This window comes from Mus caroli, chromosome 16, assembly GCF_900094665.2.
Source record: "Mus caroli chromosome 16, CAROLI_EIJ_v1.1, whole genome shotgun sequence".
Lineage (NCBI taxonomy): Eukaryota > Metazoa > Chordata > Mammalia > Rodentia > Muridae > Mus > Mus caroli.
Genome location: NC_034585.1, coordinates 19,303,665 through 19,330,980, shown reverse-complemented (window position 1 = coordinate 19,330,980; position 27,316 = coordinate 19,303,665). Strand labels below are relative to the sequence as shown.

The 27,316-nt window shown below is 45.4% G+C and overlaps 1 protein-coding gene across 1 annotated transcript in view; it reads left to right on the top strand.

Annotated features, from left to right (window-relative positions):
• The window catches only part of Igf2bp2 (insulin like growth factor 2 mRNA binding protein 2), a 104,641-nt gene that overhangs the window by 59,537 nt on the left and 17,788 nt on the right, over nucleotides 1–27,316 (top strand). Inside the window, exons 3-9 of the mRNA XM_021184654.1 lie at nucleotides 14,863–14,911; nucleotides 16,464–16,515; nucleotides 19,959–20,022; nucleotides 21,945–22,196; nucleotides 23,738–23,872; nucleotides 24,366–24,488; nucleotides 25,290–25,425. Coding sequence (XP_021040313.1) covers nucleotides 14,863–14,911; nucleotides 16,464–16,515; nucleotides 19,959–20,022; nucleotides 21,945–22,196; nucleotides 23,738–23,872; nucleotides 24,366–24,488; nucleotides 25,290–25,425 — 811 coding nt within the window. The remainder of the gene's footprint in view (nucleotides 1–14,862; nucleotides 14,912–16,463; nucleotides 16,516–19,958; nucleotides 20,023–21,944; nucleotides 22,197–23,737; nucleotides 23,873–24,365; nucleotides 24,489–25,289; nucleotides 25,426–27,316) is intronic.

Below are 27,316 nucleotides of genomic sequence, written 5' to 3'. Positions count from 1 at the left end.
ATTTATTTATTTATTATATGTAAGTACACTGTAGCTGTCTTCAGACACTCCAGAAGAGGGTGTCAGATCTTGTTAGGATGGTTGTGAGCCACCATGTGATTGCTGGGATTTGAACTCAGGACCTTTGGAAGAGCAGTCGGTGCTCTTAACCGCTAAGCCATCTCTCCAGCCCCCATAGCTCTTTTAGATCACTGTGTGTAGCTGTCTTGATGCTGCACCCAAGCTGACGAATAGTAGTTTCTCTCTCTCTTTTTAAAAGGTTAATGCATTTATTATTTATTTGTTATTATATGTATGCGAATACACTGTTGTTCCCTTCAGACAACACCAGAAGAGGGTATCAGATCCCATTACAGATGGTTGTAAGCCACCGCCATGTGCTTGCTGGGAATTGAACTCAGGACCTCTGGTAGAAGAGTCAGCACTCTTAACTGCTGTGCCATCTCTCCAGCTCCTGTAGTGTCTCTTTTTAGATTTATTTCATGTATACAAGTATCTTACTTGCATGAATGTCTGTGCACCACAAGTGTGCATTGTCTGTGGAGGTCAGAAGACGGCATCAGATCTTCTGGAACTGGACTTATAGGTGGCTTTGAGCCTCTAGAAATGGATCTGCAAGTGACCTAAGAGGTCAGCGAGTGACCCTAACCACTGGGCCTGCTCTCCAACTCCCAAGTGGTAGTTTTCTAAAGGTTCATTTCGGTGTAGTCTTGGAAACCATGTGAACAACTAACTTACCTACCTACTTACCTTTTCCTTCTCATTATGAAAAATTGAACCTAGAGCCTCATATCTGCTAGACAAACACTACACCACAGACCTGTCCCCAGCCCTCTTTATTTTGATGCATAGTCTCACTAAATTGTCTAGCCTGGCCTTGAACTCAACCCTGAAGCCCAGGCAGGACTTGAATTTATGATCCTTCTGCTTCAGTTTCCTGAGTTGCTGGGACTGTACATCTGTGCCACTAAGCTGGCTCCATCTGAATACAATTAAGAAGATTCATGTATTTATTTCTTTTCATTTTTGTGCACACACACACGCATGCATTTATATGCACCACATGAATGTAGGTGCCTAGAGATCAGAGGTCACTGCAGCCCCTAGAACTGGAACTACAAGTGACCCAGCTGGGTCATTTTCAAGAAATGCCTGTCACATTCCCAGTTCTAAGTGTCCGCCATTGCTAGTCTCTGTTAGTGGATCTGGATTTCCAGACAGAAAGTGGCTCCCAGCTTCCAATTGTCCCCACTCTCCGAGCCGTCTTCCCAGTGCTGCAGGGTCTGTGTTCATGCTTTTGTTGCATTGCCTTTTGCTGTGTGTGAATCTGACTCCAGAGTCTACATATTTAAACTTTAATAATGTTGCTGCTTCAACAGCATATGGCCGCAGGACTTTATGGCACGTCATACAGCCCAGTGCCCATGTCTCCAATCAGGTCGTGGCACCTGTAGTTGGATTCACTGTTTATCTGTACAACCTTTGCAAATATCAGCAAGTGGGAAACATTTTGACATCTTGGCATAATGAGGAAATAGTTTTATCCATGTGGACTCCCAAAAGGGTCATGGGGACCCCAGCTCCCTTCAGATTACTTGGAACTGCAGCAATTATTGATGAAAGGTAATTGGTGTCTCTAGAGTGTGAGTTTGAATCTTGCTTCTACTTCCTATTGGCTGGCTGTGACTTTAGGAGGCTGCTTGGCCTTGTTGTTAACACTGCCTGTTACTAACTGGGTGTGATAGTAACAGCCGCTTCCTTGAATGAGTTGACCTGCCCAATAGATAACTTACAAGTGGGTTTAAGTAGCATTCCATACTTAGGTTATTGGCTGCAGAAATGTCCAAAGATCTGCTTGCCATAAGTTGCCTCTTTTCAGCCCTCTAGAATGCTCAAGACATCCATCATCATTACAATTGTTCCCATATAGTGCTCAAATGACCATAAGACACATATTAGCTAAAACCAGACATGCCCCTCCATACAGGCTCCCAGTTGCAGGATATAGCCATTGTTGGTGCCTAACCACCATGCTCATTAGTTAACACTTGACTACTATTGAACTTGTTACTGTTGAGAGATTGCTTTTAACAGAGATTGACCTGTCCAGTGCATGGGCTCTGGAAGCAAGCTTGTCCTGGCATGGCCTCGGCAGCACAGCTACACTTTCCTAGAGCCTGCATTTGCTCTGTCGGAATTGGGACTGCCAGTATTTTCTGAGAGTATTGTAAGTGTTAAACCAAATAGTATACAGTAGGCAGCCAGATGTCTACTGCCTTCCTTATGCCAGCTTTATTTTTCTTAAAGCTCATCTCTTCATTTATATAAAGCCTCTAAATGCTGTTCAAACACTGTTGTCCTTGCTATCCTTTAAAACGGTGTTTAAGAAAAACAGTAAACCGGAAGAATTTTAACATTCTTTTTCCTGGAACTTACAAGGTTTTGTAAAACTGTAACATCCTTTCTTCCACTCTTGCTGGGGACTCAGAGCTGCTCTGTTTGACAGAGCCGCCTCTCTGTTGAGTCTGCTTGTGGGTAAACTGATTGCTATTCTGTCTCTGAGGCCCAGAGACCCTGTCCAGTGTTTCATGCTGTGTCTGCCCACCATGGAGAAGCAGAGTAAGCAGCCTGAAAGGTGTCAGTGTAAGGCCAGCTCCTCTTGCTCAGCCTCATGCCTCCCAAGTGCTCTGGCTTGCTGCTCCTAGAATACCCCTCCTTTCTGGAATTACTTCTCTTGTTCATCTAGTCAGAGTCTACACTTTCCCTTGTCCATATCACTTTGAGTGAATATCTCTCTTCAGAGAATCTCTTTCAAAACTTTTGAAGAATGCTCTTGATCAAAGAGGTTCTTCTCTGACCTTGGATCCCTTCCTCGCCTCTTCAGCTCTCCTCCGCTCTCCTCCCCAGTTCTTTGAATCAGTGTATCAATCGTTTATGCTTTGATGGAGCAACCCTGCTCCCTCTTACTTGACAGTTCCACTGAATGTAGGCACCTGGAGGCCAAGAGTTCTCTTACTATGGTCTCATTTGTTTCTAAGATTTCAGCCAAAAATCATTAGTCAACTTCTGGTCATGCATGTCTGACTTCCTGCTAGGCACTCGGTAGATTATGTAGATCTCATGTGGGCCCAACATGTTTACATGTTTAAGATGATGTCTAAGATCCCCCCCCCCATTTGCTATGATAAAATACTCCAACAAATGTAACTCAAAGGATAAAGGATTTATTCTGACAGTTAGGGAGTAGAGTCCATCATAGGAGGAAGCCAAGTTTGAAACAGCTAGTTACATTGTGTCTGCAGTTAAGTCAAAAGTAGTGAATGCATGCCACTGCTCCATACCCTTCTGTGAGAATAGAACTGAGGAGTGGGGTGAGAGGTAACAGAGTCACAGTGTAACAAATTCAGGTGATGAATCTTTGGAATGGGACTCAAAAGACCAGCAGCATCAAGGTGCAGAGCTGCGCTTATTGTGCAGCCAATCCCAAGCCCCTAAATCCTCAGCCAATCATATCTTGCCACACCATCACTGGGCATCATCACTTGTTTGACTGATGTTTGAAGATGGGGGAAGCAGCCGCCACCCTGACCTCAGCTCCTTTCCCTATTTCACGGGTGTTCCAGGAGCCGAGAGCCATCTTAGGACTCTTAGAAGAGTCTCAGGAGCCTGGGCACCTTGGTCTCCATCCCACTATTTACTTTGAAAGGTTGACTTCCACATCCCCCACACCCTTCTCCTTTTTATACAGTCCAGAATCCTCTGACCGGAGAATGCCTCTGCCTACAGTTAGGATTGATTTTTTTCCCCCCACATCAATTAATGTAGTCAATGCCATGCCTCAAGCTTACCCAGAGACCCATTTCTCAGGTTACTCTAGGCTCTGTCAAGTCATCAATTAGCTTTAACCATCACAAGACCCACTCCTTGTCAATTTCACACACACACACACACACACACACACACACACAAATCATCTCCCATCCCTTGCTCCTATAGGCACATGACTGTGTTATAATGTAAAATAGATTCTGTCCAACTTTAAAAGTCCCCAGTTTTTGAACTCTGAGCTTTTATACATTTAAAAAAAAAATCTGAGTTTCTTTAATCCAACAGAGTAAACATTCTTATTCCAGAAGAGGAAAGTCAGGGTATAGCAACAAATGATCAGACCGAAACCCAGAAGGGCAAACACCAAATCCTTACAGCCCCATGTGTGGCATCTGAGGCTCCTGATAAAACAGAGTAGACTCATAAGGGCTTGAATAGCCCCCCTCTCCCTCTCTGCCATCTGCAGCACACACAGTCTGTCTTTTGAACTAGGTCTACACTATGCCTGGAGCTGTCCTTGACTGATTTCCCACAGTCCTGGCATCTCTGATACCCTAAAGTTTCCACTGTAGGCTTTACCTTCATAACATAAAGTGAGTTCTGAAGGCTCGCTCGCTTGCTTGGAACTCTGACCCTGCCACACACTGCCATGTCTCAGTTGCTCTCCAAAACCGTGGTGTAGGACTCCATGATCCAAGCTGGGTGGTGATGACACACAGCCTTCAATCCCAGCACTCAGAAGGCAAGAGGCAGGTAGATCTCTGTGAGTTCGAAGACAGCTTGGTATACAAGTAAATTCCAGGACAGCCAGGGCTACACAGAGAAACCCTGTCTTGAAAAACAAACAAATAAACAAAAACCCTGTCATGTGCCTCTTAGTCTGGCATCTTCCAAACCTCCCAAACCAGTAGCACATGGCTGACTGCCAGGTTCTGCTGCGAGCTTGAGATAGTGCCTGAGCCCCACGGGCCATAGCTTTGGCTTCTGCATGCTGGCCCCTGGGAAATGCTCTTTGGAGGAATAGGAAATTCAACCCCTCAGCCATAGTCTCCATTCAAGCTTTCTTCAGATATTCTGTGTTTCCACAAGCTGGAGCCTTTGATGCACCTGGTGAGGTATTGTCCTTGGGAAATCTCTGCTGTCCTCCCTCCAGGTGCAGCACAGGCAAATCTGTTCAGCCATGCTGATCTCTTTAGCAATTGCACCTACTTTCTCGGCATTGGCCTGAATGCTGTCCTGTGTGGAGATTCTCTCTACCAAACATACTTGAGTCAATACATTCCTTTTTTTGACTCAAGTTCTCAGGACACCGACAGAATGAAGCCAGATCACCGTAGCCCAGTTCCTGATAGAACTGTTCTTCTGAAACCACATGAGCTGACTGGCCTTCACTGTCTGTCCTTTAAGCAGTCTTGTCTCCTAAATGCTCACCAGAACAGCTCATTAAGCTCTGCTTCTGCAAGACTCACATGAGCATTAACTACTGGGGACCCCCAGAGTGAACCATGCAGAGCCAGGGATCCATGCAAAAGCAAGAGGAATTTGCACGCTGGGGCAGTTCTTCACCAGAAGGAGAGGCAACAACCCCAGGTGGCTTGTTCGGCGAGTTTTTATACAGTTTCCAGGGGTGGAATAGAGCATCAGCAACTAGGCACAGTATGATTTGCGGAACAGTACGCCCTTTAAACTGATTGGTCTTTAGGGAATGAGGTAGTAGGGGCTTCCCATATCTGCCCCTCTGTTTTTCTGAGACATGTAATCAGCCTCTCCCTTCTGGAGGGGAGGGGTGCCTATGTGTTCCATGACCTCTCTCCTCCAGGAGGGGAGGGGTCTTCATATTCTGGGGCCTGGTGGAATTTTCCAAAGGCCCTGAGCTGACCTCTTCACTTACAGCATGCTGGGGCTTTTGTAGCATAAAGCACCAAACTCTGCCATATTTCAGCCACAAAACAATTCCCAGGGCCTCTGCACCACTATGAGGTCAAATTAGTTATTACAGCTACAAAACCCACTCCTGGTGCCAATTTCTGTTTCACTCTTTTTGTTGTCTAGGGAAAAAAATACTCTGACTAAATAAAGCAACTCAACTGAGGAAGAGTTTATTCTGGTTTACAGGGTCAGGGGTACAACCCGTGAGGCAAGGTCACGGTGGCAGGATTTGAAGTAGGTGGTTACATCATCTCAAAATCAAGAAGTGGGAAGCAGTGATGCCAATGCTGCTACTGCCCAGCTGCTTTCTCCATTGTATATACAGCCCAGAATCCCCTGCCCAGGGATGGAAGGGTCTTATCTGCAGTTAGCATGGATCTTCTCAGCTCAATTGATGTATCAAGATAATGCCTCACAGGCATGTCAAGATTCTTATCTCACAGGTGAATCTAAGTTCTGTCAAGCTGAGAATTAATTATCACAGGTGGGAACCATGATCCCGAGGTGGTGGGGGAGGCAGAGTCACCATCCCAGGAAACAAACTCCAGAGTATGGATCTAAAGTATTATGCTGTAGCAAGTATTTTTATATGGCCTTTGGACTGATGGAAAATCAACATAAGCTCTGGAGTAGTCAATGATCCCACTGTCTCTATGTGGGGGTGCCAGCTGCCAGCACACAGGGGACTTCCATAAGGATGGGGGGGGGACTGAAGGAAGGAGGGAGCAGCCACCACCCTACTCTGGGCCCATTCTAAGGCTGCATGCCAGAGGACATGGACACTCACACTATTAGGGCTGTGTGGAAGCCTCCTTCACTGTCCTCAGGCCCCACCAAGGGGCCACAGCACCCACAATCACAGGTAGAATTCACTTTCTTTCTCCACTCATTTTTAGCAAGAAACTCCCTTCTGAGTATGTCTAGTTCTTTCCATTTTGTCAGTTCAGGTCTTGGAGTGATTTGAATATCTTACTTTTCCTTGCCCTCAGAATCAAATGCATACACCATAAACTGCTCACTACTGGGGTGTTCAGAATTTGCATCACACGGGACCAATGGTTTCCTGTAACTGTGCTCACCTCGCCTCCAGAGACCACACTCAGATTAACCTCCTGGAATCCTCCAGCTTGCTTTCAATTACTCCCCCAAATTTTAAGGATCCTCCATTGCCTTAAAATAGTCTGTATCTACTTGTAGAATCTATGGTTGTGTAGGACCCCAAGAAGGAGCCCCCCACTCAAGTCTCGGGATGCAGGGTTACCCAAAGAAACACAAGAGACCTCCTTGATGCAAAAGCACGAGGTAGTTTTAATGGCGGAGCTCCGGGTCAATACGTTATCTCGCGCAGGAGACAGCGGAATCGACCCTGAGACTCAAAAACTCAGGGTTTTTATAGGGTATGGTTTAGGGGCTAGGAAGAATTGGCGTGGTTGCACATGATTGGCCCATTCAAACATCAGCAACATGACTATGAGTCAGCAGAGTAGTAAGTACAGGCCGGGGCAAATAAGGATTCTAAGGCAGGGGACTTCTCTGAGTTGACAATGCATCTGGTTAATGTTTCAGCTTTTAATTATGCTCCCTATAGAAAGGGGGGTGAGCAGGAGGCACCGGGCTGCCAGATGGTCAATGAGTCAGCCAAGATAGTCAGAACAAGTTCCTGCATTCCTTCCCTTATCTTTAGGACCAGGTGACCTAGCTTCAAGACGGACTCAGGAATGCCCACTCGGGAATGCCCGGGCTATTTGACATACATTACATGAATCACAGGTCTCAAGTTTTATTTCCTTTCAGTTGCATAGCAAGCCCAAATTAGCCCAAATATAAACTCTGTATATGTACAGATTCTGTGGGTCAAGAATGGTGTAGTAAGTGCTGGGCGTGGTGGCGCACGCCTTTGATCCCAGCACTCAGGAGGCAGAGGAAGGAAGATTTCTGAGTTCGAGGCCAGCCTGGTCTACAGAGTGAGTTCCAGGACAGCCAGGGCTATACAGAGAAACCCTGTCTCAAAAAAAAAAAAAAAAATAAAAAAATAAAAAATAAAATAAATAAATAAATAAATAAATCAACATGCTATTTTCATTGCTATAATAGATACCCAATTTGGGTCTGTAGCAGCTGGGTTCTAGTGAGAACTTCAGCACATGTGAATGGTATTGAAGGGAGTTGCACCACCGACCATGTGATTATGTTTTGAAAAAGGAGTGTATGAGCTGAGCTGCCAAAGTTGTCACAAGGCAATGCCTCACTTCCCCAGTTACCCAAGGACCTTCTACTGGGCCTCACTTCCAAAGGTTCCCTTGCCTCTGTGTAAGTGTGTGCTCTGCCTCCCACTCTGTTGGACCAGTCTGTAATCATAAGAGATCCCTGGAGATTCCCAAACCACAGCATCCTCTGAGATGCCAGAGATGGTCTTTGATGGGTATCTCCCCCTGGCCTTCAAGATGTGCTGCTTGCTTTTTCTTTCATGTGTTGCCTTGATAACAGACTGCTCTTGCATTTTCTCTGTGGCCAAGGCTAGCCTCGGATGTGGGGTCTTTCTCCCTTGGGTTCCGGAGAGCTGAGATTACAGGAGTTTGCCCCTCCTCACTCCCTCCCTCCCTGAGAGATCCCTTTGTAGCTCATTATAATAAAGAGCCTTTAAACCGGTCTCCTCCCTTTTCTTCTGGAGCACATTTCCCATGCATCCTGGGTTTTTGCTGGTCTTTCCCCAGATCTCTCCCTTGTGTGACAGGGGAAACTCAGAGAACTAAGCACAGGGACAGAGTGCTTCCTCCACGTGGCCGTGCCACAGCGAAGGTGGCCCACCAATGGTTAGCACAGGCCCACCCCAGCTTTCCCTGGCTGCCCTTTGCCTTTACTGAGAGTCTGTTACGTCGTCAGGATATTACACTGGGTTGCATGTAGCCCACAGGCTACCCTTTGGACAACCTGAAAGCACTGGTAGGTACTCAGTGGTATTTGTTACATGGATTGGCAACACTTTTAGTTAAAACTTGAAGGTCATCTGTTCTGCAAAATCAATCACAGTGCCGTTAGCCTCCGGTAGGAATATTGGTGATTGGATTGTTCAGGACACCAACCCACAGTGTGGTGAGATGGAACCTCTTCACTAGACACGATCTGATTGGCTGATGAGAGGAGCTCACAAGGCGGAGTAATGGTTTGCTTTGCATGGCCTTCCTGCTGCCTTGGGGGTTAGGACTCCTTTGAGAATTTAAGTCATATGCCGTCATGACTACAATGAAAAAGCCTGAGGGCGTAGTTTCTTCTTTGGGGGTAAAATGGTATTGGCTCATTGTTTATAATGTGGAATTGGGAGAAAGGGGCTTGTTTAAAATAGCCACTGTCATCAACAAAATGGAGTGTCACCTCTTGGCAGCAGGTGCTCCCAAGGCTGCAGACAGCTGAACACCATTATGGTCTTGCCTTCTGGGCTGAGGAAAGGTGAGAAGAAAACAGAGTTGGTGCAGGGCAGATCCAGGGATGGCATAGAGAAATCCCTGGGTCCGGTGCTGATGATGTGTGCTTCCTGTGACTGGTGAACTCGTCCAGGTGCACAGTAGGCCATCCTCATACACTCAGATTAGAACTTTGGTTCTTTATGGTTTTTATCTGAACTCACTGCCGTATGCAAATATTTGTTTGTATCCTGATTAGTCGTAATTGTAGATTTGAAATCAGAGCCCACATAAAGGTCACTTTTCTAGAAATCACTCTTCTAGAAACAGGTTTTGTTAAGTGGAAACTTCATCACACGTGATGGTACATACTTGTAATCCCAGCACTCAGGAAGCTGAGGCAGGAGGATCATGACTTTGAGCCAATCCCAGGCAACATAGTTAGTTCAAGACTAGCCTGATCTACATTCATTCCAAAACCGTCTCAGACAGCACCCACCACCACCACCACACTACAGGACTTCATCACAGCAGAAAGAGAGAGGCTAGATGGGATGGTGTCTTTCTTCCCCTGTGTTTCAACCCTGGACAACCAAAGCAAGCGTGCATCTTTGGGATGTACAAAGACAGATGCAGTCTTTATATCAAATGCCTGATGGGCCTGAATTCAAATGCATGCTGCCTTTCAGGCAATGCACGAATGCCCTTACTTACCCTTATCTGGGGGCTCTCGGAATTAGTCCCACGTATATCTGGGGGAGGTTTTCAAAATTGATCTTGGCCCATGAAGCATGACAAGGCCTGTCAAAACTAAAGCAGGTGATTTCCCACGTGTCCCCACCTATAGGGACGTTTCTGGTATAACCCTTCCCGTAGGAGAGTTTGGTGAAAATCTCCAGTGAGGTCGATGTCCAGAGGAAAAGCTATGCTTTATTTCTAAAACCTGTTATTAAAAGGGATACACACTACACAGGATCTAATGAAACAAAGTACATACTTGAAATACAAAATTTTGTTGTTGAATTGACAATGCCAATGTGGTGTCTTAAGAGCAAATATTTAAATATAGAAAGCAAAAGCCCTATCACTCCCTAGCTGAGACTTAGTTAAGGAACTCGGGTCTTGACGTTGATAGCAGCGTCCGGGAGTGGTCCGACCTCAGTGAGATGCACAGAACCATTGAGATTAACAGCAGTTTGTAGTTTGGGGAGACCTACCTGCTAAAAACTGAGGGATGCTTTCTCTGTGTCTTTGAGACTTTATTAGTCTGCATCCTGTTAAACTACTCAAGGGGCAGTGGAGAGAGTATCAGCCCACAGAGAAGATGGGAAAGCTAAAGCTTTTGCACTTTATAAAGTATGAGTAGAGGAGAGCGATGGGACGTGGTGTCTATAGGAAACTGTGTCTGGAGCTTCAGAGGACTGCTGGCATTTTCGTGTGCAGGTATCCCCGCCTCCTAATCTCCCCCTCCTCCTCCTTGTCTTAATGCTTTGGTCTGAGAGTTTATGCTGTGCCCACCTCCACCAAGGCCCTAAGTTGAAATCCTGACCCTCGCAGTAATGGTTCAGAATGATGATGCCCCTGCGACTCTTTGCTACACAGTGACTCGGCAAAGGACCCACGCTGAAGGCTGGCCTCGCAACTGTATGCCAGCCACCCAGTCCACAGTGCTTTGTTACCACACAGACGAGACACTTCTGCTTACTGTTTTGTTCCGTCCAGTCGTGGCTTTCAGGAGTTCTGTCTGATATGCAGATGTGAGTTGTAAGCTATTGGGGCCTTACGTCTACAGAGTAAGGGGTCACTGACAGTGGTCTGCCAAGGGATCCCTGTGATATCTAACTTAGTCATTGTATGATTTGTCCATGGCATTGCGCCTGCTCACCACGTAGGAGTGCATGTGTTAGTGCCAAACTGTAATTGATCTAGGTTCGGGGTGGGACTCAGCTCTTGTCAGGGATCTTGTCTCCTGTAATAGGTCAGATGATCACAGAAGTTTTAAAGAGAACTTTCAAAACTAAGGAATGGGAAACATTTAAGAAATGATCAATCGCCGGGCGGTGGTGGCACACGCCTTTAATCCCAGCACTTGGGAGGCAGAGGCAGGCGGATTTCTGAGTTCGAGGCCAGCCTGGTCTACAAAGTGAGTTCCAGGACAGCCAGGGCTATACAGAGAAACCCTGTCTCGAAAAACCAAAAAAAAAAAAAAAAAAAAAAGAAATGATCAATCATGCTGAGTTTGTGAGATGCGCAAAACCTGTCTAGGTGACTGGAGCAGGTGAGCTTGCCTGAGCCCTACAGTCAGTCAGCACACCTGCCCTACTGTGCAGACAGTAGGTTTTCCAAACTGCTCTAATTTCCCCCCAAGATGAGGACCCCATGTCACCTGATGGATCTCAGAGTTGCTATAGAAACAAGTAGGACCTAGTTGGGTAGAATTTCTCATTGAATCCCACAAGATGCTCTTGGCTTCCTCTGCTTCTCTGTAGCTCTACAGTTTCCCTGGGGATCCCTGAGCCTACATTTAAAATGGAACCTGGGATGCAATGACCTAGGTTCTACAATTCATGTTAACTCGTTCTCAACTGAAATAGCTGGCCCAGTATGATCAAAGCTTTTAACAAATTCTATCAGGAGAAAATAAATTTCCCAGTTCTTGGTATCTGTCATCGACATTTATTTCATCTGAAATTCACCTAGTTGCACCTTTTATCACCTTTGGGAATCTAGAGTACAGAAATAATGGCATTCATAGAGAATCCCCTGAGACATCCTTGTGCGGAGTCATGTATGTGTATTTTGAATCTACAAGGGTGCCGTGATTACAGTTGATCAGGATGCAAAGTCAGCCATCTGATGATCCCAGGACTGGACTGCCCTTGTCCTGGTGTGGAAGTGGCCCTCCTGCCCTGCCCTACTGCAAGCAGTTGACTTACATTTGAGTCTGAAATTCCTGGGTTTTAAAGCCATAGGAAAAGTGACTGTAGTTTTATTAAGGGCACCATTTGCTAATTTAAGGTCCTACTCTGCTTTCAGTTAAAACAAAAGCGGGGAAAGGTCCCACTGCAGCCTTCACTCTTGCTCTCAGAGTGAAGGTGTGGGTGGGACGATCGGTCTGCAACCTAAACTACAGGTGTAGAATGGGGGGGCGGCATTAGTCAGCAAAGTGTTTGCCTTTCAGGAGTTATATTGATTGCAGCCTGCTTATCAAAGACTTTTTAACAGCTGACGTGTAAGCAAATACTTAACAATATTTGCCTTTTGTGGTCGGAGTTACTTCAGGATGACCTTTTTTCTACCTCCATCCATTTACCTGTGACTTTCCTGATTTCAATTTAAAAGCTGAGTCATATTTTGTTGTGTAAGTGTACTACACTTTCTTTATCCATTCATCACCAGATTCAGTTTCTGGCTATTATGAACACAGTGTGCACCGTGAGAAAGTGTCTTCTATAGTAGAATGTAGAGTCCTTTGTATCCCCAAATAAGGGTTTGTACATTATAGGTTTTTTCCTAAGAAAGTTCTGGGGCTGGTGTTGAGTCTCAGTGGCCGAGTGCACAGGCTGCTCTTGCAAGTTCAGGTCCTATAACACCCTTGTTGTTTGGCTCACAACCACCTGTGACTTCAGTTTCAAGGGTTCTGATTCTGACCTTTGTGGGCACCCACACATAGTGTACATACCCCCACACACATACATATACACATATAATTAAAGATAATTTACAAAACCGGCATTAGCTTCATTAGTAGTTGGATTTTATATTTATGTTATAGCAGTCAATATTTATATTTGGAAATAACATTTTTTCCCTTTAGAAATATTCTATTTTCTTGAAAAATTTGATGACTTTTTCTACAGATGAGTTTGGTAACAGCTTATGCAGGGAATTTCTATGTAGCCACCATAGGCATGCCTCTATTAAAAACTATGGCTGACAAGTGAGAGACTAGTCTTCCAGCACAGAGACAGAAAGGAGCTCGAGTCTTTTGCTTCTTTTTCTATCCTGGCACAAGACACGAGGTGCTTTGTCCTGGTCATTAATGAAGCATATTCACACTATAAAAGTTACACAACAGCCTGACCTGGGGGAGTAGGCCTTGAATCCCAGCACTCAAGAGGCAGAGACAAGCAGACCTCCATGAGTTTGAGGTCAGCCTTGTCTCCAAAGAGTGTTTCAGGACAGCCAGGGCTACATAGAGAAACCGTGTCTCAAACACCCTCCATATATTACCTAGCAGTTTGAACATGTGATCTTACCACAGCCAGCAAATGGCCTGTCTTCTGAGGCCATGTCAAACCCTGGGAAGAAGACCCATCCATGTCCAGAGGGTCAAGGCCACTGCTGTCTGAGGGAACGGCACCTCCAGCAGTACTTTCTCATCCCTGCATGTGCATGGAGGGAGTGAGACCCCACCTCACTGGTTTCCCTATTCGGTATTCTCTGTTTCTCCCCCTTCTCTGCTTAAATCACAGCATTTTCCTGAGGCCTTGCCTGGGTTGAAGCCATGGGGGAGTGTGTAACTGTGTATAGCCACTGTTTGTGTAATACTGGCACAAGAAAGAAGGGGAAAGGAATGGGGGTCCACTGTGAACACCACATCTCTTCTCTAGCGTTCCCCCAAATGAGTGCTTGCACCTCTGCACTAATGGGCTTTCTCAGGGTTTAACATTCTTTCAGAAGATAGAAATGAAAAGACCATGCTTGCTTGCTTCCCAGGCTGTCCGTGAGTTATGATCCTTCTGCCTCATGAGTGTTAGTGTAAGAAACCTGGATCCCCATGCCCGGCTTGTTTTTTCGTTTTTGTTTTTTTTGTTGTTGTTGTTTTTTGTTTTTTGTTTTTTCATTAAAATCCAGAAGATACTGGAATCATTTAGAGCCATCAGACTAGCAGGATGTCCTAATAAAGGCATCTAAAGAATAAAACGGAATGAAAGGTCTAAATGACTGTGATAAGGAAAGTGGGTGGGTAGGAAGCTTTCTGTCTAAGATGGGAAGATTATGGAGTCAGTGTGGAGATTGTGAGGTGTATTTGGAGGAGACATAAGCTTGTGTTTACAGAGAGCTAGAGGACACAAGTGTTGGCTTCTGCGGGGATCGGGAGGTGGGAGATTTTTTATGCTGTTTTAATATTGAATTATGAAAAATCACCTACCAGAAATAAAAATTTAAATGAAAGTCGGGCGTGGTGGCGCACGCCTTTAATCCCAGCACTTGGGAGGCAGAGGCAGGCGGATTTCTGAGTTCGAGGCCAGCCTGGTCTACAAAGTGAGTTCCAGGACAGCCAGGGCTACACAGAAAAACCCTGTCTCAAAAAACAAAACAAACAAAAAAAAATTAAATGAAAATTGAAACAAAGCCTGGTTTGGTTTAAGCCCACAGCATTTGTGACTTTACCAGGTGTCCTTGAGCCTAGGAAAGGGTCAGCTGCCAGCTTACATATATATTTGAGAGAATGATCATAGCTTCTAACTACTTTGGTAGGAAGTTGGAAATTTAAGGCTGTATTTAACTCGTAGTTTCTTTAACTTGTTATTCTTTCTGGATTTTTTGGTGCCTGCTGTTTACAGTAGGAAGGTCTGCGTATGCTTTGGTAGCTACAGTTGGCCAGTGAACTTGATTATGATCTCACATCTGAGGCTTTGTTATTTGCTGAAGTTTGAGTGTGTGGAGAAAAAATCCTAGACTGCTCTTGTCTTTACAGGAGCAGAAGAATCCAGATTCGGAACATCCCGCCTCACCTGCAGTGGGAGGTAAGCCTGGGCGCACGTGCTTCCCTGACCCGCCTTTCTTTTACTCTAGAAATTAAAGGCCTTCAGACTCCCCTCACCCCCCAAACCTCTGGGTCACAGGGTACATGAAGTGAGTTAAAGGTTCTATCTGTCCCTCCCTGGCCCAGTGCACTCTGACCCCTCACAGTTGGCTCCCTCAGGTACCCGGCCACCTAGTACCAGCACACCTAGTACCAGCACACTGAGTACCAGCACACCAGCCAGGAGACAACGAGTGAGCCTTTTGTGATTCTCACCATGTGGTTTGATGACCAGATTTTTATCTTTTACCATTCTGATTGGTTGAGGCCTGTAGAAACAAAGTTGTTTGTTAGAGTACATTTTTTGTTTTGTTTTGTTTTGTTTTGAGTTAGTTGCTATGAGTAAAGTTAAGATATATTTTCAGAGCACTAAAAGTTTTGAGATTGCTATCTTAATATAAAATACAGTAGAATTTAAAGAGTGGCCTCACTGTTAAGAACAAACTGCCCTGGCCCACAAGAAACCAAGAGGGAGAGGGAGAGAAGGGAGGGAGACAAAGACAAGAAAGAAGAAAAAGGACCAAGCTGGAGAGTTGGCTCTTTTTGGAGGACTCAAGTTCAATTTCCAGTGGTCATATTAGGCAGCTTTCAATTACCTATAACCCCAGATCCAATACTTCTGGCCTTTTCAGACACCTGTCCTTTTGTGTGTGTCCTCATGTAAACACACATGCACATATATACACATGTGCACACACCCACCACTCTTGAAATACAAAATAGCCAGGCATAGTGCTGTATGACTTTAATTCTAGCTCTTAGGAGACTGAGGCAGGCAGATCTCTTGAGTCTGAGGCTAGCCTGATCTACATAGGGATTTCCAGGGCAGCCAGAACTTCTGACAGCCAGACCCTGTCTCAAAAATAAATCTTAAAAAGAACAAACTTTTAAAAAGATGTATCATTTTTATGTGTACTTATGTGTGCCAGTGTGGGTCTCCGTACAGTGCTTTAGTGCAGGGGCACAGGAGACGTTACAGGTCGTGAGCTGCCAGGCGGCTGTTAGGAGGAAACTCAGAACCTCTGCAGGAGCAGTGTGTCCTCCTTACTGCTATCTCTCCATCCTCAAGATGTTACTTGGAAGATAAGGGGATCCTGGGGGCAGCTGAAGGAAGTAGGAGCTTTGTCCTCTCTTCTACTTCTCATTTCAGCAGCTTGGTTCTGGTTATCTTAGGATAATAGCTGTTCATTTACCAAGACTCCAACATTATGGTATCACCTTAGTGAATAGAGAATCAGAGGAGAAAGAAAGAAAGAAAGAAAGAAAGAAAGAAAGAAAGAAAGAAAGAAAGAAAGAAAGAAAGAAAAGAGAGGAAAAGAAAGGAAAGGAAATGAAGAAAGAGTGCGTGCCCTGGGTCCTCAGATTCCTTGAGTTCCATTTTTTATGGAGGACCTGAGGTGCCGCCTTAGTTACATTCCTCCTGTAGTTGTTTCTCTTACAGAGGGAAACAGATGTTGGTTTTTGTGACCCTTTTTCTTCCTGTATCTTTCCAGGTGTTGGATGGGCTGTTGGCTGAGTATGGGACAGTGGAGAACGTGGAGCAAGGTAAGAAGTGAAGAGTTAGCCCTGAGTGAGTAGAGTAGCCTCCTGAACCTCAAGGACCTTGTCTGCTGTTTCTTTCAGGTTGGGATGGTGGGGAGAAGTAGTAAGTCCCACACCTCTCAAGTGTGCTTGCTTCCTCTAGTGTATTTATCCACTGTCAGAGGCAGCTGTCTGTCGGTCCTGTATTCTGTATATCTGTATAGTTTATTGTTCGAGGAGTATTATTTCAGAGTCCCTCTGTGTAGTCCCGGTTGACCTGAACTCCTTATAGACCAGGCTAGCCTCAAACTCACAGATACCCACCTGCCTCTTGACTCCAAAAGCTAGGATTAAAGGTGTGGCCACCACCTCAGGCTTACTAAACTGCAGTGCCGGACAGACAGTTGGAATGGGGCAAGCTTACTGCGTCTGAGAATAGCTGAGTTTTCACTGCTGCCCCTTAGCTAGCTGGGGCTCACCAGGAGGTGGGAATACAGCCTAGCGTCTGTTTCCTGTGAGGTGTGACCTCCACACCGAGATTCCTGTTACACTTATGAAAGTGCAGGTTCCTAAGCTTCACCACATACCTCTGGAAACTGGGGGTCGCAGGGGAAAGTGCTTCATTCCTCATGAATGAAGAATCTGAGTGGTTTTGTGTGCACTCAGATCTGAGACCCACCATCATAGGAACATCGCCGCATATGCCAGGAAACACTTCCTTTTCCGGTAAAGCCTGAAGCACTGATGTGTTAAGGAGGCCAAAGGCACCTGAAGCTGCTTGGATGTAGCTCTTTAGGCCTCCTAGGAAGGTAGATCTTAAGATCCTAACAATGAAAACAGCAAAGAACAGTAAAGATAATTTTTGCATTGGTCCTGGCCGGCTCTTCAAGACCTTGATCCTGTGAGCTCAGCTTCACCAACGAACCTTACTGACTCGGTTTCCACTTGTATAAAATGACCAGAATTTCTCCCCTTCCTGTACCATCAAATGGTCACACCATTCAGTGCGAAGACGTTTATGTATTTTGTACACAATCATAAGGGATCATAAAGTCTCCAGGAAAAGATCATACAGAGTCCCATGGCTGACCAATGGTCCAGTCTGACCAGGTAGTTAGCATGTTTTGAAGCAGCACTTCTTGGGTGGCCTCCCCTCTGCAATTGGTAAGAACTTTACTGTTTCTTCATGCTGCCTGCCCCTGCTCAGAGTTGAAAGAAAAGCACTTAGAAGAAAACATGTTTTCTTAAAAAGTTTTCATTTAATGAACGGAAGACATTCTAGGGGACAGAGTGGGCAAGATGGCTTTACAGGTACAAACTTGAAAACAGTTTTAAAAGCAGCCTCAGTAGCTGGTCTGGATGTGGTGGCGCATGCCTGGAATTCCAGTCTGGGGGAGGTGGGGCTGGAGTAGCAGCTGGAAATCAATTCAGGCTAGTGCTACCTGAGGAGGGCACCGGGACAGCACTGGAGGCAGCTCGGCTGCCAGCGCCTCAAGCCACAGAGCAGACTATTGAGATGTTCTTTTGTCCCCAACTTTGTGGGTGATTTCTAACCCAGGAGAACCGAGCAGTGGAGTCTTAGGAACATGAATTTAGTAAGCAGTGAAGTAAATTACTTAAGTGGAGCTCAGCTTGCTCTAGCTAGAATCAAAGGACCGTGTGACTCAGAAGATGATCTTCTTTGAAGAACAAAGACTATTAGTGAGAAGTGAGGGCAAAATTAAGACTGGGATGTCTAGTGGATGTCTTTTTTTTTTGGGAGTCTGAGTCTACAGCCTTCTTTGTCAGTGTAGAAGGCTACAGATAGTCAACCCCTGAGATTGGTCTGACACTGACACTGAGTGAGGACAGCCATGTATCTATCACAAGGCCCCGTTTTGCACGATGCCGTGGGCATCCCTGAATAAGCATCTTCAGAAAGCACTGGCATGCTCCTGGGCAGAGGCCAGGACTGGGATCAATGCCAGTGGTATGTAGATCACTGCTCAGTTACTGCTGATGACTGGGTAAGTCCTACCTGTCCCCCCTACCACCTCCCCAAGGCTGAAGCCGTTTTGAGATTACTGGGCAAAATGTTTTTAATGCCAGAGTCTTTTAACATTTAGGGGTTGCCAAATTCCTTTAAGAAACTGAGTCCCATTTCTTTACCTTTTAGTGATGGATGTAGCAAGTAGAATGGTCACAGAACTAAAAGTTTAAGAATGAATAATTTGTGTGCATGGGTGTGCATTGTTGGTTTTTCCACATGTATGTCTATGCAAGCATGTTGAATCCTCTGGAACTGGATGTGAACAGTTCCAGTTGTGAGCTGCCGTGTGGGTGCTGGGAATTGAGTCCAGGTCCTCTAAAAGAGCAGCCAGTGCTCTTAACCACTGCTACTTTGAAAGTCAGCTTTATTGTGATTTTCTGGAATTATCTTTAATGCTATTAACTTTAAATATCCTAAAGTCATATCTTGAAGAGTGGATCTGATTGTCATTCCTGCTTTTTGTGAAAACATATTTTTCATTTAGGTGTTTTGGGTTAAAGCAGGCTTTATCAATCAAGCCATGTATGCGTGTGTGTCTGTGTGTGTGTTTACAGATAGGACCTACCTATGTAGCCCAGGCTTACTATACTACCTGGATGGATAGATGGATGGATGGATGGATGGATGGATGGATGGATGATAGATGGGATAGATATATAGATGGATAGATATAGATATATATTGCATGCCACAGATATATTTTATAAATGATTGACTTTTCTTATCATATATAATATACATAAATATGTGATATGTGCGCACGCACGCGCACACACACACACAAAGGATGTCTTTACTAGAAGACTCAAGCCCAGCCATTTTTGGAAGTCTGGGTCTTCAGCCTTCTCTGTAGCTCTAGAAAGCGGAATATAGGAAACATTCTGTGTGTTTTGAGTTAACAATTAAAATTAATAATAATAAATAGGTCTAGAAAAACAGTTTCTTTGTTTATTTTCATAGTGTCATATTCTCCCACCCATTTTTCCTCTTTAGTTTTAACCTAAGGAAGTAAATTCAGAAGAATACAGATCAAATAGTGTTTACAACAGAGGTGACTCCGCAGCACTTAGGATGACAGTGCTGGACACAGCACATTCCCAAGGGGCTAACGACGAGGCGGTCCATGCTCTGTTTCCTTCCTGCAACTCTATGTGACTATTAAAAGTGAAAATACATAAGTACACAGAGACAATCCACATGCACATGCTTGCTCCGTACTTACAGGAGATGTGAAGTAGAGGGCAGCATATTATATATGCAGCTGATTACAGAGTGTTCCACGCATTGATTTACAAGTCCTACAGGTACACACTAATAGACACAGAGACGCAAGTAACTACAGTTAAGATGATGCAGTGTTTTGCAGTTCCCATCCTTCCTTGGTCCCGGGGATGAGAGCTGCTTTTAAATAATGATATGGCTGTTTCTTTTCTCCTAGTCAACACAGATACAGAAACTGCCGTTGTCAACGTCACCTACATGACAAGAGAAGAGGCAAAGCTGTAAGTGTGTTGGTTTCATTCCCTTGCAGGGCTATTGGGGTTTGTCTTTGGTGTCCTTTGAATGTGGCATCTGGAAGCCTTTCCCGAGAAAGCCAGTCCGCGTCCTCTCGGACAGGCCTGAACAACTCCGAGGGGTTCTTGCTGCTTTTGGTGTGTCAGTACAACCCCATGGAGCTCACACCAGGCTGTTGGTGATTGTAACAGAGACTGCCTTGAACGGTGCTGAGCCTTGGCATCAGCAAAGTCAGGAACCGTGTCAGGAAGGGAGGACCAGCCTTATGCTGCTGAACCTGAAGGCTCTGCTTTGACAAACTTTATGAGGCCTTTTTTACCTGGAGCATGCTCTGTTCTCCATGAGGGGTGTGCACAGCTTTCCATCCACCCTCACTGATGGAGAATAAAACAACCGTTTTCCTAAGTGTGATATGAGGACTCACCTCCGTGACAACAGCGGGCTTAGTTATGTGGAAGTGTCCCACCCACGTGCCTGGCTTGGACTCTCTACTCTCATTCATGACTCTGAGGCTCCAGTAATGATTAATTTTGGGTTTACTATTAGTAGGTTGGGAGTACGTTTTTTAAAGTAATGGCAAAAGCCAAGTTTCTTTTGTTTTTTTATCTTTTGGGCTTTTATTTATTTGGGGGGGCGGTTGGGAGAGGATGAGGTGTACCATCATGCCTAGCTCAGAAGGTTCTTCCGGTAGGAGGTCCTTGAAGTGCCTCATGGGCAGTGTAACTTAGAAGTATGACAGGTGTCCGTACTTCATGGCTGTGGAATAGCCCATACCCAACCCTGAAGTAATAACCTCACTGCCCTTGTGAAGACATGGTTTGCCCATTTTCATACCAACAGTCTTCAGGAGGTTGGTTAATTGTTCATTGTTAAAAGTGTGGGCCCATCTGCTGTGAAGCTTGGCAGCCTGCACCATCACCAGCTCACGCATCCATAGCCCAGTGCCACCTGGGCGGCTGTATCTACACAGTGCTCTCACCTTCATTAAACTCTGAAGATTTTGTTTTGTAATAAATTTGCAAACTCTCAGCATTACCCTAGTAGGATTGCTGCAGAAATGTTGTAAAGGCACTGTCCCATTTCATGTATAATTTTTAAATACAGTAATGAATTGTTTATAATAGTTATCTTTAGATAATCTGTAACCTTGAGGATCAAAGGCATAAATAAACTCTAATGTCTGTAGAGTAAATATTGAATAAATATTGAGATGTTGCCAGCTGGACCCTGGGCCCTCGAATCTCCGGGTGTTTGCCTCACAGGAGGAGCTTTAACCTCGGACGTATCCATGGCAACACGTGTGACTTTTGAGAGTTGGGCATAATTTACAAGCTCCAAAGGGAAGCCTGCACAGTAAAAATTATATGAAGCCATATAAGGCTGACCTCATTTTAAAGTGTGTCAAGTGGAATGGGCAGTGAATTATATCAAAATTGATAATGTAAAATGTTTATAGAGTGTTAGCTGGATTTTAAGGTTTAGAAATAATATATTCATTTTAATTTAAGTAAATAGTGTATAATAAAGATAGGGAAGGTATGGAATAAATAGCTTCCGAAATGTCTCAAATATATTTAAATTTTGTGCTATGATTAAAGTAATCGTGAAGATGTGGTACGACTAAAAAGAAAGTAATAATTTTGGACCCTTATCTACAGTTTTCGGTGAGAGGGAAAGAAAAGCGAGGTGGGCATTGTATCTAAGTCACCTAGGTCTAAATGCTGCAAGAGTTTGTTTCATTTTGTTACCCGAGACTCCAGGGGCTGAGGCAGTGTTTGTCTTGCTCACCTCTGTATCCTTAGTGCTTGGCCCAGGCACCGCATGGCTGGCCCGTGAGCAAGATGAATCGGCCTTCTGCGGTCTTCCCTGCTCTCTCTCTGATAAGCTTTCCTACCCTGCTGTATTTCAGAGCTATTGAGAAGCTCAGTGGGCATCAGTTTGAGGACTATTCCTTCAAGATTTCCTACATCCCCGATGAAGAGGTGAGCTCTCCTTCACCCCCTCATCGAGCCCGGGAACAAGGCCACGGCCCCGGGAGCTCTTCTCAGGCCAGACAGATTGATTTCCCGCTGCGGATCCTGGTCCCCACCCAGTTTGTTGGTGCCATCATCGGAAAGGAGGGCTTGACCATAAAGAACATCACTAAGCAGACCCAGTCCCGGTACGTGCCTCCAGTGTTTCCTCTGCTTCCTTCTGAGGGGCTGCCTGCATCCCGTCTAAGCCGTGTTCTGGTCCTTTGCTGCTGGAGTGGGAAGCTGAGCCGTGTGGGACTGCGCTGCTTTCAGTGGGCTAACAACAGACTCGCCTCAGGCTGGGGGCTGTGACGAGTGTTCATGCTAATGACATAACCGTCATCCCTGAAGGGCTAAGTTTATGAAGAGAGTACTGAGGACCTCCAGGGAAGGGTGGTCCTTTATGCTAACATCACAGGAGCTGAGATGTGTTCTGTGAGGGGTCATTGGGTGCTTTTTCCTCCTGCCGAGTCAGCTGTGGTGTGGCCATCTCCATTGCCATCTCTGGGTCACGGCTACATCAAGCAAGAAAGTCTGGCTTTGTATTGTGTCTGATTTTCTGTTTTAAGGAGACTGAACAGGAGGTAGCAGTCCATGGCAAAATGATTTGTGCAGTTGTTGATTTTCATATGTCCATAAGAGCACAGCATACTGTGGAGACGGGCCTTGAGAACAGTGGCTTGTGTTCGGGTTTTTATAAAATATTTCCTGAGTATCAATTGCTTCTGGGCAAAAGGAAGCCACAACGGTTTACCTAGATTGTTGTGAGAATGCAAACAGTCAAGGCAGAGCAAATGCGCTCACAGTGCAAGGCATCAGATAGCAAGCAGATACTCGGAGCTGAGCTGGTGCACTGAGTGAGTGCTCTGTAATCCGAAAGAGAGTTTCTTCCAGAGTCTGGGGCAGACCCCTTGGAGGAATGCTAAAATAACTTGTGGTCTGATGCCCATTTTACTCTAAAAACCAGCTTCTCCTGTCCCAAGCTTGCACCATTATAAAGTAATTTTTATTTATCCCTGTTCTGATTCCAAAAGTTGTGTATGGTGGCTTTAAAAGGAAACAAGTCTCAGTGAAGTGAAATTAGTTCTCAAAATACGCGCCAGCTTGAGCAGTAGGCTGAAGGCAGGGTTCCTTCTAACAGGCTGTGATCCGTTCTGCGATTCGAAAAGTTAAAAACAAGCAGGACCCAGAGGTCTGATAAAGTCATCAGACTTTTAGGCCATTCGTTTTAAGAGCCTGGAAGACAGCAGACAGCAACCGAAAGGAAATCAAAATCTTAGGAAGTCAGAGAAAGGATCGATTCTGTTCCTCTGTAGATGCCCAGATTCGTAAAGCATGCTGGAATTTGGTTCCCATTTGGCTTTTAAAGGCTGTGATCGGTGCAGAGGTCGGCACTGTTCCATTGTGCGGCTCCCTTCTCTTTTTGCCCTCCACTTCTACAGGCATTTGAAAGGCTACAAAAAATACCTCATTAACCTAACTGGCTCTTCCCAGGTTGGCTGGACGCCTTGGTCCAGCAGCACTCCCATCAGAAAGGCACGAGCCCTGCTTACAGTAAGCAGCATCAGGTGCAAGTGTGCTAATGGCGCTTCCTTCCTCTGTCCTCACTGTGTCGGCTGGAGCTGTGCTTTCTTGTGCCTAGGCCCTATCTGATACTGCTGCATTATGGCTCTCGATTCTTTTCCTATAGGGTAGACATTCACAGAAAGGAGAACTCTGGGGCTGCAGAGAAGCCTGTCACAATCCATGCTACCCCAGAAGGGACATCTGAAGCATGCCGCATGATTCTTGAGATTATGCAAAAAGAAGCTGATGAGACCAAACTGTAAGTTTGTATGTTGCCCGGACCAGTCAGTGCTGTAAGATGAAGAGATGCGTTTAAAAGAGCTAAGCGTGTCTGTTGCTCAATAAAGGATCATGCTTGTGATACTCAGAATTTTCTGGAGGAACAGAAGCGATAGAAGATCACCATGGGTAGATGAGTGTATAGAGAGGTCGATATGGTTATTAATATATATGTAATGTTTATCAAGATTTTTATTTTTTGATATATACCCAGAAATTGGGATTGCTGGATTCTATGGGATTGTTTTTTCATTTCCTCCGGCCAGGCCTGACAGGTGGACCCACTTAGCCACCAGAGAGTAGAAAATAGAAGTGGAGTTACCACTGTGTAGCTCCTTTTAGTCAGAATTTGTAAGCTGAGGTTGGAAAAGAACTTGAAAAAAAATTGGGTTTCCGTTCATAAAGAGTGAGCTTCGTGAGTCTTGGGAGCGAAGTCGGCAGCCGTCCTACTGCTGGGCCCTCTGTCTTTTCAGGGCTGAGGAGGTTCCTCTGAAAATCCTGGCCCACAATGGCTTCGTTGGAAGACTGATTGGCAAAGAAGGCAGAAATCTGAAGAAAATAGAACATGAGACGGGGACCAAGATAACCATCTCATCGTAAGCTACCCCTTCTGACCAACTGTGTGCAGGAGAGAGCGGTGCTAGTGTTCTGTCCCCTGCCTGTCTTCAGAGGGGAATACACTCCGCTGTGCCATCATTACCCTGAGCATCATGGGAAGCAGATCCACAGTGTAGCCACATAGCCCGCTGAGCACTCACTGGCGTGAGGGAGGCCCTGGGCTCCATCCCCGGCACCAGGAAATTCTTAAAATAAAAATTAGCAGCCGGGCGTGGTGGCTCATGCCTTTAATCCTAGAACTTGGGAGCCAGAGGCACGTGGATTTCTGAGTTCGAGGCCAGCCTGGTCTACAAAGTGAGTTCCAGGACAGCCAGGGCTATATAGAGAAACTCTGTCTCGAAAAACCAAAAAAAAAAAAAAAAAAAAAAAAAAAAAAAAAAAAAAAAAAAAAAAAAAAAGAAGAAAGAAAAAAAAAAATTAGCCAGGTCTGTGACCTAGGCTTTCAGAAGACGGCTGAACCAAAAGTTAAGGGCAGCGTTAGCTGTACAATGAACTGAAGGGGAGACTTAGTGAGACTTTTCTCAAAGCATAAGGTAAGACTTGGGGCTGGGGCTACAGCTCAGGGGTAGAAGACTTTTCCTACACGAGTGAGGCCTTAGGTTCAAGCCACAGTACCCTCTTCCCCTCACATATACATACATGTGACCAATGTCACTAGGAAGACTTAGATCGCAGGGATTCTGTGCAGTAGTGTTAGGAGATATCAGTCTTTATCTTTATCAGGGGAGTGTGTGGTGTGGGGTCTGGAATTTAATGTTGCTGTCTTCCCCACCGGCCAGCTTGCAGGATTTGAGCATATATAACCCCGAGAGAACCATCACCGTGAGGGGCACCATTGAAGCCTGTGCCAATGCTGAGATAGAGATTATGAAGAAGCTCCGAGAGGCCTTTGAAAACGACATGCTGGCCGTTAACGTAAGTGCCCGGTACTTCCATCTCTAGTTTTCCCAAAGCTGAGACAAGACACAAGCTCTGTGAGGATAGCTGTCCTTCTGCTGATGGGGAAGTGCCTTGGGAGATGCAAAAAACTTCTGGCTTCCTGGGATAAAGGCATCAAAACAAGAAACCATCAGGAAAACTGTGGTTAAACACAAGTCAATGTGAGCCAATGAAATTGTACCATCCAGACCATAAAGGGCGGTGATGCTCAGGGCCACTTAGAAAAGGAAGCGGTCAGAGCGGGGTGGCTCGTGTGAATGCAGAGCATGCAGGTGATCAGGACTGGGTGCTAGACATGAGAATCAAAGTAATAGGGCCAGCAAAGTAGGTTCCCTTGGTTTCTAAGCTCGTACAATGTTGTCATGTCTTCTCTCTTTAAAAACTCAAGTATATCGTTTATCCAGGTACACACCTTTAATCTCAGAACCTGAGGGGCAGAGGCAGGTGGATGTCTATGAATTTGAGGCCAGCCTGGTCTACACAATGAGTTCCAGACCAGCTGGGGATACGTAGCAAGACCCTTTTCCATTTATTTATTTATTCATTCATTCATTTAACTGTATCCACCGAGCTGGAGGTGCTCTTCTGTGATAAAATCACACATATTATATACAGCATACATAAGGCCTAGAGTTCATTATGCAGAGTCAGAAACAAATGCCACCTCAGGGCACAGAGACCTTGTCTAGCCTGGGCTGCTCAGGGACTAAAGCTGAGGGCTATTTGAAGCAGGCATTTCAGGCTGCCTGTGGGAGAGAAGAAGGGGCTCACTTCTCACTGGCATCTCTTTTTTTTGTTTGTTTTGTTTGTTTTTTGTTTTTCGAGACAGGGTTTCTCCATATAGCCCTGGCTGACATGGAACTCACTCTGTAGACCAGGCTGGCCTCAAACTCAGAAATCCACCTGCCTCTGGCTCCCGAGTGCTGAGATTAAAGGCATGCGCCACCACACCCGGCTGGCTCACTGGCATCTCTTGCTCCCTGGTTGGCACTCTTAAGTTCGCCTAGTAAATGCTGTCACCCACTTAAATGCTCTGTGTCACTTGCAGAAAAGTATACATTCTTTCTGTTACTTAACTCTCACTTTGTAATTGTCTAAAAATATTTATTCGTCAGCAAGGCTCAACTCGGAAGAGTGAAAATCTTTCATTTTTTCACTATAATTTTCTGAGAATGGAAAGGGTCAGCCAATATTAACTCATTGACCTTCATTTGAATCTTCATCTACTACTTTATCCCCACATCTCACAGAGAAGCGAATATTGCCAGAGTGGCCTGGTGCAGCTCCCCTCTCTGTATAGGGGCATCAGTCCATCCCACACCTCTGCAGCCCCACCTGATCACCTGATCACACAGTAATTGTAGGACAGGATGGGGAGGAGGGAGAGAGAGGCGTGTCCTCCTGTGTAGATACGTCTCGCCATCTAGCTCTTGTGGACTTTGCTGAACATCTCTTTCCATGGAATCTGGATGTTCTCAGAAGAGGCATAAGTGCACCTCATGTCACCGTGTCAGAATATGGCACTAGATATCCGTGCCAAATCCATGCTCTGTGAGCAAAATCACCAAATCACCAGGTCCAAACATACAACTCGAGGTGATGGTAAAGTTTGCTCTTCTGCATACTTACATAAAGGGGCACTTTCCAGGGTGACTTTACCCACAGAGAAACAAACAGAAAATCTAAGATGATTGCTTCATGTTCAGGAGGCCAAGGGTTGGAGCGGGCTGGGTACGGGCCAGCTTAGAGACATTTCTCCGCCTCCAGCCCTAGGTTGAGATGTGAAGTAACATGATCTTGAAGCTGCAGCTAAGTGACAAAAAGGCACTGTCATCCAATCAGATGTGAGATTTGCCTGTGTGCCAGT